Below are 14,219 nucleotides of genomic sequence, written 5' to 3'. Positions count from 1 at the left end.
CCCCAAGTGAAACTCGTGCTAATGAGTTGAAGAGCCTGAATACCTGCAGCATTATTTCCCCGTCACCCTGTGCTTTGCAGAGGCCGTGCGACAGGCTGCCAAGAGGGTGTTCGCTCGGAGGAGGAGGAGGAATCTTCAGCCCCCTTCAGACAGAACATTGTCTTCTGTTTTTAGAAACAGCCAATCAACAAAACCCCGGTCCAACCTGACCCCCCCCCCCTCCTCCCCCTCAAAGCCCATTGATCTCTTGTTGTCGAAGTAATTTCACTCCGTGGCCCCTGGCCAATCAGGTGCGGGGCGGGCCAACAAGCTGACGAGACCACCAATCGGAGCTGAGCATCACTAATTGACCCCTCGAGGGAACATGGGGAAAAGGGCAGCGAGGGACACAGGCCAGAGAGCCCGAGGTGACCGCGGTCCAGCCATGAGAGATTAGCGTGCTTTTCTTTTTAAAGAAAAGAGCGATGAGCCCCCCCCCCCCCCCCCCCCCCCCCCCAGCGTCGCTTCCCACATCAAAGGAGGCTTGGGGTGGCCTCACCTCTGAATGGTCTTCAGGCCCTGGCCTTGAAAAACCGTTTTGACAAACACACACGAAGACGAGTATCTCCCTCGGAGAGCAGGGCCACTGGTGTCGTTGACGTCACGGAAGCCTAGGAGATGTCTGCTCCGCGCTCGACAGAAACCCACTAATGAACGGGTTCGACCGCCATTGTGCTGGAGTCGCCGGGCCCTCGGGCCAAGTCATCGCCAGGGAGACCGAGTCACGGCGAGTTCACGGGTTTCCAGCTCCCCTATTCTTCAACCAGGCAAACGAATGTTTACAGACACTGATTGATTGGGTTTGGAGCCCCGTCAGGGAGGCCCGACCGTACACTCGCTGACCCGCATGGAGGATGCAAGTCGTGTTCCGCCTTTTAACGTAATCGACGTAATTAATAAGCGAATGGTGTTTTTCTTTTTTTCCGGTGGTACGTTTGTTGTAGCGTTGGAGCCTGCAGAAACATTTAGTGAAACACTTACAGACATGATGAGACATGAGCCATTAGCTGGAGCGCAGAGCGGGCTAGCTGCTAGCATAACACACTGTCAGTGGGCCAACAGCACTGTGTGTACATGTGGAAACCCATTAATGCACCTAAAACCCCTCTGAGTGATGGGGCTTGAATGAAAAGATCCCAGTGGTTTCTCTGTAGTAAAAAAGTAAATAAATAAAAAAAAAGTCCCCAAATGTCTTCCTCTGTGAACTCCTTGAACTGATCGAGAACAACAGTGTTCCTAACAGGCAGAGGAGAGAAGTTGCAGCTTCAGCTCAGCTCAGCCCCTGGCCCTGCTTGTTACTATGTGGCTCCTGTGTCCTTTTTCAAATATTTTTTTCTTCTTTCTTTTTCCTCTTCTCCTCCTCTCCCCGCATACCTCCCGTCGCCGTTGTCTGACTGGCTGGGAGGCGCGCTGCGCGAAGGGTTAACTAGGCAGCGTGGTGCCTTGGGAGACGGGAGAGAGGCCATTGAGTGGCCAGCTCCCACAGCCAGCGAACACATTGGTTGAGGCCGAGGGTGGATCTAGAGCTGCGCCTGTGCTCCGGCATGGATTCCTCAGCCCCCTCCGGCAGGGATTGGGAGTGTGTGTGTTTTTGTTTTGAGAGCACGGCCGGTGATGGTGTGTGTGTGTGTGTACACATGCAGTGTGGAAATCGATCCCTGATCCGTAGCCTTCATGATTCCAACGTGGGTTAAGCTCTGCTGCTCTGCCTGAGGGGGGCAAAAGTAGCTTATGATAATGATATGCACTCCAGACTGTAGCACCCCAGACTGTAGCACTCCAGACTGTAGCACTCCAGACTGTAGCACTCCAGACTGTAGCACCCCAGACTGTAGCACTCCAGACTGTAGCACTCCAGACTGTAGCACTCCAGACTGTAGCACCCCAGACTGTAGCACTCCAGACTGTAGCACCCCAGACTGTAGCACTCCAGACTGTAGCACTCCAGACTGTAGCACTCACGTGAACAAGTCTTACTGACAGCTGCCAGAGTCGTACCCTTCCTGCTGACTTGTTGTACACAACTCGTAAGTCGCTTTGGATAAAAGCGTTCAGCTAAATGACTAAATGTGAATACACTTTATTTGTATAGCTAGCACCTTTCATACAAGAATTGCAGCCCAAAGTGCTTTGCAGCAGTAATGCAGACCTAAAATAGACATACAATGAGCATAACATTGGTATAATTATAGACAGGCATAAAATTAGCAGAGAATTAACGTTAAAACCTCTTTTTAATCGTCATTCAAATCTATAAAAGACCATTAGCCGGTTTCTGACAAACTAAAAGCGGTGCATAAAGTGCAGTGCAATGAAATGGCTCTCATTTTCAATTATAATTTATTTTCCTAAAACCACGCCCCCTTGCAGACCCCCCCCCCCCCCCCCCCCTTTCCTCCATTCCTGGCTTCTCTTTTACACATTTCAATTCAAACCTTTATTTAGTCATTTAGCTGATGCTTTTATTCAAAGCAACTTACAAATTATGTACAAGTCAGCAGGAAGGGTACAACTCTGGCAGCTAAGTAACAGTGTCAAACTTGAGTGCTACAGTCTTGATTGCATATTACTAGCATAGTAAGTAGTAGTGTAGACAAACTAGACATATTAGCGTAGTAGTATAGTCGGTAATATAGGCACGGTAGATTACTTAGTAGCAAAGTGCATAATAGCTAAAAAGACTAAATATATTTCAACTCGAAAGGCAACTGATGTTTCCCTCATTTAAAGTCGAGTGTACATACAGAAATGAGCACACACAAAAAAGCATATAAAATCATAACAATAAGTCAACAAGACGAGGCAAAAAGCAAGGATAACGAATCAATTAAAACACGTACAGCTTGATTGACAAAGGTCTGAGATCAAGGTTTTAAACTCTGCAACAGAGGGGAGAATCCCAAGCTCTCACACACACATACACGCACATACACCCCCCCCCCCCCCCCCCCCCTCATGTTCTTTAGGTCAGGCACTTGAAAGGCTTCCCCCTCGCGAGGACGGGGTCCTGTAGGACTGACCGGGTGTCACATGCCGGCCGCGAGGTGACACTGATGAACCCTGGGAGATACGGACACACGTGAGAGAGACGCTCAGCCCGGCTGCTGCCTGACACGGATGACTCGTGCCAATTCTCCCTCCCCTGTCCTGATCGTTGCTCGCATGTGCCCCCCTCTGGCCGGTCGTAGGGAGGATAGAAGCCCATCACATGTCCCCTCCGATACATGTGGAGGCAGCCAGTCACACCTTTTCACCTGCCAGCGCGGACTCTCATTGGCGAGGAGTAACGTGTGGGAGGCTCACACTACCCCCGCCATTTTCCTGTCTTTGCTGTGCAGGCGCCCTGACCGACCTGTAGGAGTCACTGTTTACAACGACCAGACTACCACCCATCGACTCTCCTCCCGCTGACTCTGCCAATTGAGTCAGTATGACGGCCGGCCCAAGCCGGAGGCAACGCTGACAGCCGGATTCGATACCGGTGTCTCTTGCATTGGTGACGAGCACAATGTCCGCTGCGCCACCCAGCCGCCTTTGATTATGTGTATAATTTAATCAGGATTACAATCGATTACAATCGGTGGGACACACACACGCACACTAAGGCTGGGCGATTAATCCAGTTTCAATTTAAATAAACATTTTCGCTTCCAACGATCATGAAAACAAGATAATAGTCTATTATTTAGTCGTTTACAGTAGGTTGTGGTAGTGAGTGCACTACAACATAGTTGGTCATATGTATTTGTATTTATTTATTTATTTATTTATTTATTTATTTATTTATTTATTTATTTATTTATGTATTTTCCATTCATTTATTTTTCCCCAGTTCAATTATATTTAAAGTTCAAAGGCATCGTGTTGAGAAACACTAACACTTTGACTTAAAGTTCAAACACATCTGATCTCAAATCAATGAGTAATTGTGTTCAATATCAATGAAAATAATCAGTGATTAATGATTTTTGCCATAATCTAGCAGCCCTAACACTCACTCACTCACTCACTCACTCACTCACTCACACATGCGGTGCTCCGTGTTTCAAGTTTCTTTATTAGTTGTCACACAAAAATACAGAATACTTTTATATGAAATGCTTTTTCCTGTTTTGCTCCTAAGAGTGTGCTAGATAAAAAAATAGATAAAGTATAAAATAGAAAAAGTATAAAATAGAAAGTCAAAAGTACGTAAACAAAAATGTTAAATATACAATATTATGTATACAGTGTCTGACCTGTGACCTGCCTCTAACCCGAGGGGCTGGTCACCTGCGCTGCTGTTGGAGCTAATCCCGGCCAATAGGCCAGTCTGCCTTATTTACCTCCCCGGGGAGCCCCCCTCCACACGCACACATGAACACACACACACACACACCTGCCGGTCCAGAGAGCCCGGCGTTATGTAACCTGCTTGACTTACAGAAGCACGCTTACTTAGGAGAACAGACACAACCGCACACACACACACACACACACACACACACACACACACACACACACACACACACACACACGTACGTACGTGGCTGTCTGTGTGTGTATACACATACATATACCACAGTGTATTTCCATCTTCCGGTGAAGTATTCGTAGGTCACATTGCTAGAAAGAGGCCAGTGCTGGGTTCGAGCCCAGCTCTCCACATTGCTATCAGCTTGGCTGGTCGTTCATACTAACACAATTGGCAGTGTTAGGGGTGGGAAAGCTGATGGGTGGGTCCTGGTCGTTGTAAAACAGCGACCCCTACAGTTCGGTCGGGGCGCCTGCTCAGCGAGGATAGGATCTAAGGGGGGTAGTGTGATCCTTCCACACGTTACACCCTCTCAGTGAGAGTCCGCGCTGCCAGGTGAAAAGAAGCGGTTGATTGGCTACACGTGTGTCGGAGGAAGCTTGTGATAGCCTCCACTCTCCCAGACCGACTGTGGGGGGTAGGTGCGTAGCGACCAGGAAGGGGATTGAGAATTGCCATAACGACTAACATTGGGATGGGAGAAAAACGGAGGAAAAAGGAGGGGGAAAAAGATCAAAAACAAAAAAAAGAAAAGAAAGAGGCCAGTGCATTCAGTCGCTCCACAAGACTTGTTGATGCGGCTGCTGGAAGGTCAGGTCGACTCCTTGTTGTTGTTCTGTTGCGTAAACCAGCCGCCTGGAAGCCAGAGACCCTGGGAGTCACCTGTCTCATCAGACCCTGGGAGTCACCTGACTCATCAGACCCTGGGAGTCACCTGACTCATCAGACCCTGGGAGTCACCTGACCTGACTCATCAGACCCTGGGAGTCACCTGACTCATCAGACCCTGGGAGTCACCTGACCTTACTCATCAGACCCTTGGAGTCACCTGACCTGACTCATCAGACCCTGGGAGTCACCTGACTCATCCAAGACCCGGCTCGGTTCCCGACTTGTTTTCGACCTACGGGTCTTTTTTTTTACTACAGGAGTTTCTCAAGGTGGCAGGTTTATTTCATTTTTCATTTAATTTCAAACTGGTGAGACACTGTGGTTATCCTCGTTTACTGTTACTAGTACTACTACTACTACTTATTGTTACCATTCTTGTATTATTTGTTGTTTCTTAACTGTGCACTGTTGAGTCTGAGCTCGGAACACAAACATGCAATGCCCCTGTATTGTTGTGTATTTGACAAATAAATAACTTGAGCGACAACGAGCTTACAAAACAACACGTTTATCAGCGATTTCATACATATCGGCAGAATAAATGAGAATAAACTATATAAAATCAGCTAAAACAGTTACAAGTCGACACACAGTGGTCGGAGATCATACTTTTAAATGCAGCGAGAGAGAGAAGAACCTTCAGTTTCAGTCAGTTGGAGGGCATTCCATTATATGGTTCCGCTTAATTCAATTGGTTTAATTGGCACATTTGACGGGAGCAGAGTTGCGCAAAATTTAATGAGATCTGTGTTTTTTTTTTTTTTTTTTTTTTTTTTACATTTGAGGAAAAACAAGGAGAAAAGGCATAGGTACAAGTGTAATATACAAGTGTATCTAATGCAAAACGACATCTTTCCAGGAAAGGGTTAAGTGCATCTGAAGACCAGGTCTCGAGCAAATCCTGTGGAGCTGAGAGGAGGACGTTATGAAACTAAAATAGTCAAAACAACACTATTAATTCTATGCTCCTGCTTACCTGAATCGTTTGTTTTTAAATTAAAGTTTTATTGACAGTTAAACAAAGATGGCGGCGTAAAGGGCGAAGATTGGCGAGGCATATCGTTGCTTATGGGTAGTGTAGTAGTTACCATGGAAACGAGCAAAGTTTACAATATAAAACACGTTTTCTCAAAGATTTAGTTAAAACATTTATTGGTTGTAAGTAACGGTTAGTGCTGGACATTTCATCGAGTTTCAATTTCAGTTGTTTTGGCTTCCCACGATCATGAAAACAAAATAATCGAGGTAAAAGGATTATTGGGCCACATGCCGTGTTGCTCTCATTTTGTCTTGTGTTGTAAATGCAGCGCACCCTTCCTTCACAGCGGTGCATTCCCAAAGAGTAGATTCAGCTCGTGTCAAGAGGGAGGGAGGAGGGAGGGGTTATTTTGCAACGTCTTTGGTAACTTGTAGAAGATGACCGAAAGGCAGCCTTTGGTCGAGAGGAAAAGTTAAACTAATAAAAAATCATCGTCATATGATGTTGTCAAATCAATGAGTAATCATGTTTAATAATCGTGATTTCAATATCAATCTAAATAGTCGTGATTATGATTTTTAGCCATAATCGACCAGCCCTAGTAACAGTATAAGAATTAATCTATACACATAGATATATGCTGTACATTAATGTTCATCAAAGATTATGAATCTACACAATACGGTTTGGCTGTAAAATACCTATAGTTTTTATCTACAATGGGGGGTAATCAGGTGTAACCTCATTCCCCAGGTCTGTATGAAGCCGTAAACACTTCACTCAGTTTCCATTCCTCCCTCTCTCACTTTCACCTTCTGGAGTGTCCCGTCTTGCACCAGCTGCTGCTGCTGGACCCCTACTGTTCTGGTGTGTATGTGGTGGTGTGTATGTGGTGAGGCTGAGCCCGAATGTTCGAACGTTCGTTCGTTCGTTATGTTAACATTCGAATTCTAAATAATTTTTTTAATTTTTAATCTTTTATATAAATTTTTTTTTTATGTTTCTTTTATGTGTATTCATTCTGTTTCAACCAATGTGGTTTTTCTTCACAGTTGCAGATAAAGATTAGGCTACACTAATATTATAGTATTAAAAAAAACGTTATATTCATTTTTTATAATTTTTTCTTCTTTTTCCCCCTCCATTTTCCTCCGATTTTCTCCCATCCCAATGTTAGTCGTATGCCAATTCCCAATCCCCTTCCTGGTCGCTGCGCACTTACCCCCCACAGTCAGATAATCTGGGAGAGTGGAGGCTATCACGTGCTTCCTCCGACACACGTCCAGCCAATCAACAGCTTCTTTTCACCTGGCAGCGCGGATCCTCCCTGAGAGGGCGTAGCGTGTGGAAGGATCACACTATCCCACTCAGGTCCTATCCGCGCTTAGCAGGCGCCCCGACCGAACTGTAGGAGTCGCTGTTTACAACGACCCGGACCCACCCCGCCAGCTTCTCCCACCCTCTAATACAGCCAATTGTATTAGTGTGAACGGCCAGCCAAGCTGGTGACAACCCCGGAGCTGTGAGCTCGATTCGAACAGGCCAATCCAGCTCACAGCTCCGGGGTTGGTGACGAACGCAATCTCCGCTACGCCACCTAACCGCAAAACGTTATATTCATTAAAGAAAGTTGATTTAATAAAAAAGAGACTCATTTAATCAGATTAATCACTTTATTCAAATTGAGGATTTAGTTTGAGGATATTTAAAAAACTTTCGTTCATAAAACCCTGACGAAGTTCGAATCCCAAAAACAGGCTTCGGGGACAGCCTTAATATGTGGTGGTGTGTTCTGGTGTGTATGTGGTTGTGTTCTGGTGTGTATGTGGTGAGGTGGCGTGTATGTGGTGGTGTGTAATATGTGGTGGTGTGTTCTGGTGTGTGTGTGTGTGTTCTGGTGTGTATGTGGTTGTGTTCTGGTGTGTATGTGGTGAGGTGGCGTGTATGTGGTGGTGTGTAATATGTGGTGGTGTGTTCTGGTGTGTGTGTGTGTGGTGGTGTGTTCTGGTGTGTATATGGTTGTGTTCTGGTGTGTATGTGGTGAGGTGGCGTGTATGTGGTGGTGTGTAATATGTGGTGGTGTGTTCTGGCGTGTATGTGGTTGTGTTCTGGTGTGCGTGTGTGGTGGTGTAATGTGTATGTGGTGGTGTGTATGTGGTGGTGTGTAATGTGTATGTGGTGGTGTGTTCTGTTCTCGTGTGTATGTGGTTGTGTTCTGGTGTGTATGTGGTGGTGTGTAATATGTGGTGGTGTGTTCTGGCGTGTATGTGGTTGTGTTCTGGTGTGTGTGTGGTGGTGTGTTCTGGTGTGTAATGTGTATGTGGTGGTGTGTAACATGTGGTGGTGTGTTCTGTTCTGGTGTGTATGTGGTTGTGTTCTGGTGTGTGTGTGGTGGTGTGTTCTGGTGTGTAATGTGTATGTGGTGGTGTGTAACATGTGGTGGTGTGTTCTGTTCTTGTGTGTATGTGGTTGTGTTCTGGTGTGTAATGTGTATGTGGTGGTGTGTAACATGTGGTGGTGTGTTCTGTTCTGGTGTGTATGTGGTGCTGTGTTCTGGTGTGTAATGTTTGTGGTGGTTAGGGCTGAGCCCAAACGTTCGAACCTTCGTTCGTTACGTTGGCATTCGAATTATAAATCAACATTTGAATTTTTTGAAAGATTTTTTAATTTTTTTATACAAATGTTCCTATTCACTAATATTATAGTATTAAAAGAAACTGAGTTATATTCATTAAAGAAAGTTGATTTAGTTGGGCTGGGGCTTCTCCCTGGGTTGGGGCTGGGGCTGGAAAGTTGATTTAATAAAAACCCTGACGAAGTTCGAATCCCGTTGGCGTGCCGCTGGATGCTGGTATTCTGCCCCACTAGCTACATGGGTACGGTCTGATGTCTCTTGAGGGAGAGGTCTACAGGTATGATATTCAATATGGAGGCTAACAGGCGAGGCTGGGACAGATTAAATCACTTTGGCCATTTGGGAAATTTCCATAACCGGCGTTTGAATCGGAGAGAAGGCGTGATGGTTGTATTGTTGTTTCACAGGGGTGCAGTCTGTGAGATTATTACATTGCGTTGGCCATCATCACACACCATTAGAACTAGACCACAGTAAAAATGCTTCATTTCCCTCAAGGAGTGAAAAGCCACAGATCAATTACTAACTGAAATTCAAGGCCTCAGATTTTAAAGCAGTGATGTCAACTTTCTTTTGTCTTTTAACAGAACATTATACGGTCTTTCATACTGAAATTGTGCTTTGAAATGGTTCTGTGCGGCGCGGCCCCACGCCGCAACCCATGTCTGCTCCCGGCTTCCATTGGGAGGCAGGATGGCGGGATGGGAAAAGTGTGTGTGTTCCCATCTTGCATGTTTGTGTGTGTTAATCTACATGACAATTAAAAGACTGCTTCTCTCTCCCTCCCCAGTGTGCAACGTCCGCTGCAAGCACCGCGCCTGCACCAGGGACGACCAGTGCTGCCACGACCAGTGCCTGGGCGGCTGCGTGAAGCCCGACTCGGCCGGTCACTGTGTGGCCTGTCGCAACCTCCTGCACCAGGGCACCTGCGTGGAGCGCTGCCCCCCCAACCACTACACCTTCAAGGGCTGGCGCTGCGTCTCCTTCGCCTTCTGCCAGGAGCTCCACGGCAGGTGCAAGTGGGAGAAGGAGCAGAGCAAGAACCCCGACTGCCACGAGTACGTCATCCACAACGGAGCCTGTGTCCCCGAGTGTCCCTCCGGGTACACCACCGTCAACTCCTCCTCGTGAGTCGGAAACCCTACCCTCTCCTCTCTCTCCTCTCCCTCTGATCTCTTATCGCTCAGCCGCACAAAAAAGGTACGAGTACCAGGTGCTCGGGAAGAGCTGCGCGGTCTTCAAGTGTTTGCTCGTGACGCATCCGACACGGCAGCTTGGCCACGGCTGTGTGACCGTAGGAGTGAGCGAACAAACCAAGCGACGGTGCAGCGATGATTCTTTTGATCAGTGAGATGAACTATTGTACTTGCTAGCGTTTGCACGTAAATCGCCCTTGTAGACTGCGTCTGCAGCACTGCACGGTTGCGTGCACACACACACACACATGCACGCACGTACGCACACACAGAAGGTTCACCAGCGAATAATCCTCTCCCCATGCATAATTAAACACGGTTGTTTATTGTGCATAATTTCCTTAAAAGCCAGACTAATGAGAATTCGCTCTCCAGCACCGCCTGGTTCTCAGAAAGCCAAGCTTTCAATTGCAAATGCATATGTCTGATGGAAAAAGGCTCTCCGGTATTATGCATATGCACTAATAATGTCATCAGTCACTGTGAGCCATGTGACTGGCAGACGGGCTGTAAACAGCAGGTTCAGAGCAGGAGTGTGTAGACTGGCTGTAAACAGAGCAGGAGTGTGTAGACTGGCTGTAAACAGAGCAGGAGTGTGTAGACTGGCTGTAAACAGAGCAGGAGTGTGTAGACTGGCTGTAAACAGAGCAGGAGTGTGTAGACTGGCTGTAAACAGAGCAGGAGTGTGTAGACTGGCTGTAAACAGAGCAGGAGTGTGTAGACTGGCTGTAAACAGAGCAGGAGTGTGCAGACTGGCTGTAAACAGAGCAGGAGTGTGCAGACTGGCTGTAAACAGAGCAGGAGTGTGTAGACTGGCTGTAAACAGAGCAGGAGTGTGTAGACTGGCTGTAAACAGAGCAGGAGTGTGTAGACTGGCTGTAAACAGAGCAGGAGTGTGCAGACTGGCTGTAAACAGAGCAGGAGTGTGTAGACGGTAAAAGTGCTTGACTTAAACATAACATATATGAAAGTGCTTGACTGAAACAAAAGTCTCTTGTAACATACAAAATAACTCGAGTCAGAATCGTCATCATTTAAAAAAAGTTAAGTAAAAAAGTAAATAAAAAAACGGTTAAAAAAGAAATCATCATCATTTAGAAATTAGATTGCATAGGTCTATGAATCGAGATTGCGAATTTTTTCCAATTAATCGTGCAGCCCTACTCTGTACACATGCAGGTGTATGTGTGATTGATTGATTCTTTTATTTCCGTGTCATGCACACACCGCGTCCAACCCTCATGGGTTTATAAGACACCAAAAACGCTGTTGCAGTGTTCCGTTATTACATTACACATTACATCTTTCCCCGAGGCGATCAATAAAGGAATATCTTATCATTTCATTATCTAAATACAGACGACATGAATACAGATTACAGCTCGGTCTTAAACAAAGTGTTCAGTCTTCTCTCCCGAGCTTGATGAATAAAAGCTGCTGCAAAAGAAAAGTTCCCTTCCTGAAGCACAACTCAAGTTGTTCATATGTAATGGAATTGACCTATCTCAAGCCCCGCCCCTCTTTTAACCATAACTGTTGCTTGTCCGAGGACCTTGTTCCAAGTCTCATCCAGTGTGAAATACTATAGCATATTTAGTTGAGTGGTTGTTGTGTCATTTCGTGGTCGTGTCATCTGGTTGTGTTGTGGTCGTGTCATGGTTGTGTTGTGGTCGTGTCATCATGGTCATGTCATGGTTGTGTTGTGGTCATGTCATGGTTGTGTGTCATGGTCATGTCATGGTTGTGTTGTGGTCATGTCATGGTTGTGTTGTGGTCATGGTTGTGTTGTGGTCGTGTCATCATGGTCATGTCATGGTTGTGTTGTGGTCATGTCATGGTTGTGTGTCATGGTCATGTCATGGTTGTGTTGTGGTCATGTCATGGTTGTGTGTCATGGTCATGTCATGGTTGTGTTGTGGTCATGTCATGGTTGTGTGTCATGGTCATGTCATGGTTGTGTTGTGGTCATGTCATGGTTGTGTGTCATGGTCATGTCATGGTTGTGTTGTGGTCATGTCATGGTTGTGTGTCATGGTCATGTCATGGTTGTGTTGTGGTCATGTCATGGTTGTGTGTCATGGTCATGTCATGGTCATGTTGTGGTCGTGTTGTGGTCATGTCATGGGTTGTGTTGTGGTTGTATTGTGCTGTGGTTGTGGCCGTGTCATGGTTGTATTGTGTTGTGTTGTATTGTGTTGTGTTGTGGTGTTTGTTTGTTTGTTGTATGGCGCATCATACGATACACACTCCTATACAGAGCTGCCTCTGCTCCAAGTGCCTCATTACTATAACAAAAACTGTCCTCCACAACCATATTAGTTTGATAGTAAATGCGGTAATAATTTTGAATTGTATGATGTTATCAGAAAAGTAAACACTTCTCTTTTATGCACAAGGAACCCATAACCTTTATGGCTGCATTCATTGTGGTTTCCATGGACACAGTGAATAAACAAGGCTGCACAGAACACAGTGAAATTATTAACCATTTAAATTAACCTATTTTCAAAAGAAATTTGGTAGGCTAAAAAGGATAGGGGGAACAATGAATACAAGATTCAAGAATATTATTCAGAATATTATAAGTAGCACCCATTTAGTTTACTTCCTCTTTGGACAGAGATGTTTTGACAGTTTGTGTGTGTGTGTGTGTGTGTGCAGTATGAGCACACACACTTCTCTCTTTGTGTTTGTGAGTCTTTGTGTCTCAAGTGTTCCCACTTCCTGTTTTGTGTTGCCTACATTTTATTGTTTTTTTACGAGTGCACACTGATTCACTTTTGTGTGTGATTGAGATTCATGTTTGTGTCTTTGTATCTGACTGTTGGTATGAGTGTTACTCTGCAGAGCCTATGTGTGTGTACGGGCACAGCGTGTGCCGTGCAGACTGACTAGGTCAGAGCGACTCTTCTCAGCGTGTCTCTTTCTCTGAGTCAAATCAAATCAAATCTAATTTATTTGTAAGGCCCGACAACACACGTCAATGTCCCCATGGGCCGGACACGTCTTCTTTAAACAAGTCAAGAAGAAACATAATTTAACAATAAGTCAAGAACAGAACAAGAACACCATAAAGTCCAACAAATTTAAAATAAATGCAAATAAATGAATGAATGCAAGCACTCCCAGACATACCCCACGCGAAGGTAAGGAAAAACTCACTAAAACCTAACAATAGGGAAAAATGCTCCACAGGCAGTGTGGAGGAGAGAAACCTTAGAAGGGCCATTCAAGGGGGGCATCTCCCTTCTTAGGCTACGTTTAGACAAGCGTTTTGGGATGGAAGTCTGAACAGAAACCGCAAAAGTCGTCTTGCGGTTTCACTTTTAATTTTGCGTTTAGACGAGTGTTTTGGGGTGGAATTCTCTGTGCAGACGAGGCTGTAACGACGGAGCCCCGCTGTCACACGATTGGCGCATATGTCACATGACGTGCTGTGAAGACCCGCCCTACTCTGCTTCTGATTCGCAGACTGTGGATGGGGAATGTGATTGGACCAAAGCAGAGTCACTCACAGACATTGGGTCCAGTCACGCCGCGGGACAGATTCTTGTGTATTTAACCCTTTCACTGCCACACGACACGACAGCCGGTTGTGTGATAGTAAAGGGTTAACCTTCTGTCGTGTGGCAGTGAAAGGGTTAAAAGTACTGCCAATGTAGCCTTCAGGTGATCGCCATGGATAGAATCAGACATGCTTTGTTTACGCTTCTAGGCTACTGGCGGCGCTGGCGCATGCCTGTGATGTAAGCAGTACACGCGACCAGAGCCGTGACAACCCTTTCGTCATCGTTTTATGCGGTTTGACAGTTTAGATGAGAGCGCAAAGGTTTAGCGTTTCTAGGAATTCCACCCTGGAAGGTAGTCTCACTTTTTTGCGGTTTCACCCCGTTTCCGTATAAACGAAAGGCACATCCGAAAAAATATTTTTGCGGATTCACCTGCTAGCGTTTCCGTCTAAACGGGGCCTTAGATGTCGGTGATAGTAGTGTTGCAGACTGACAGTTGGTAAGCATGCACTCATGTGTGTAGTGAAACACAGATGAGTGCATGCAATAGCAACTGAACATTTTGAAAGATTAAAGATAGTCAGTGTCTCTCTCTTCTCAGCAGGAAGGTTCTCTGAGTCAGTGTCTCTCTTCTCAGCAGGAAGGTTCTCTGAGTCAGTGTCTCTCTCTGCTCAGC

General features: G+C 45.9%; 1 protein-coding gene across 2 annotated transcripts in view; it reads left to right on the top strand.

Moving 5' to 3' along the window:
- insra (insulin receptor a) overlaps window positions 1–14,219 on the top strand; it is a 163,966-nt gene that overhangs the window by 87,072 nt on the left and 62,675 nt on the right. For both annotated transcript variants that reach the window (XM_084327985.1, XM_084327986.1), the window contains one exon: window positions 9,629–9,965. In XM_084327985.1, the coding sequence (XP_084184111.1) occupies window positions 9,629–9,965 (337 nt within the window). The remainder of the gene's footprint in view (window positions 1–9,628; window positions 9,966–14,219) is intronic.

Source organism: Notolepis coatsorum (genome assembly GCF_963971535.1).
Source record: "Notolepis coatsorum genome assembly, chromosome: 13".
Classification (NCBI taxonomy): Eukaryota; Metazoa; Chordata; class Actinopteri; order Aulopiformes; family Paralepididae; genus Notolepis; species Notolepis coatsorum.
The sequence above is the reverse complement of the archived record's forward strand: the minus strand, read 5'-3'. Positions and strand labels throughout refer to the sequence as shown.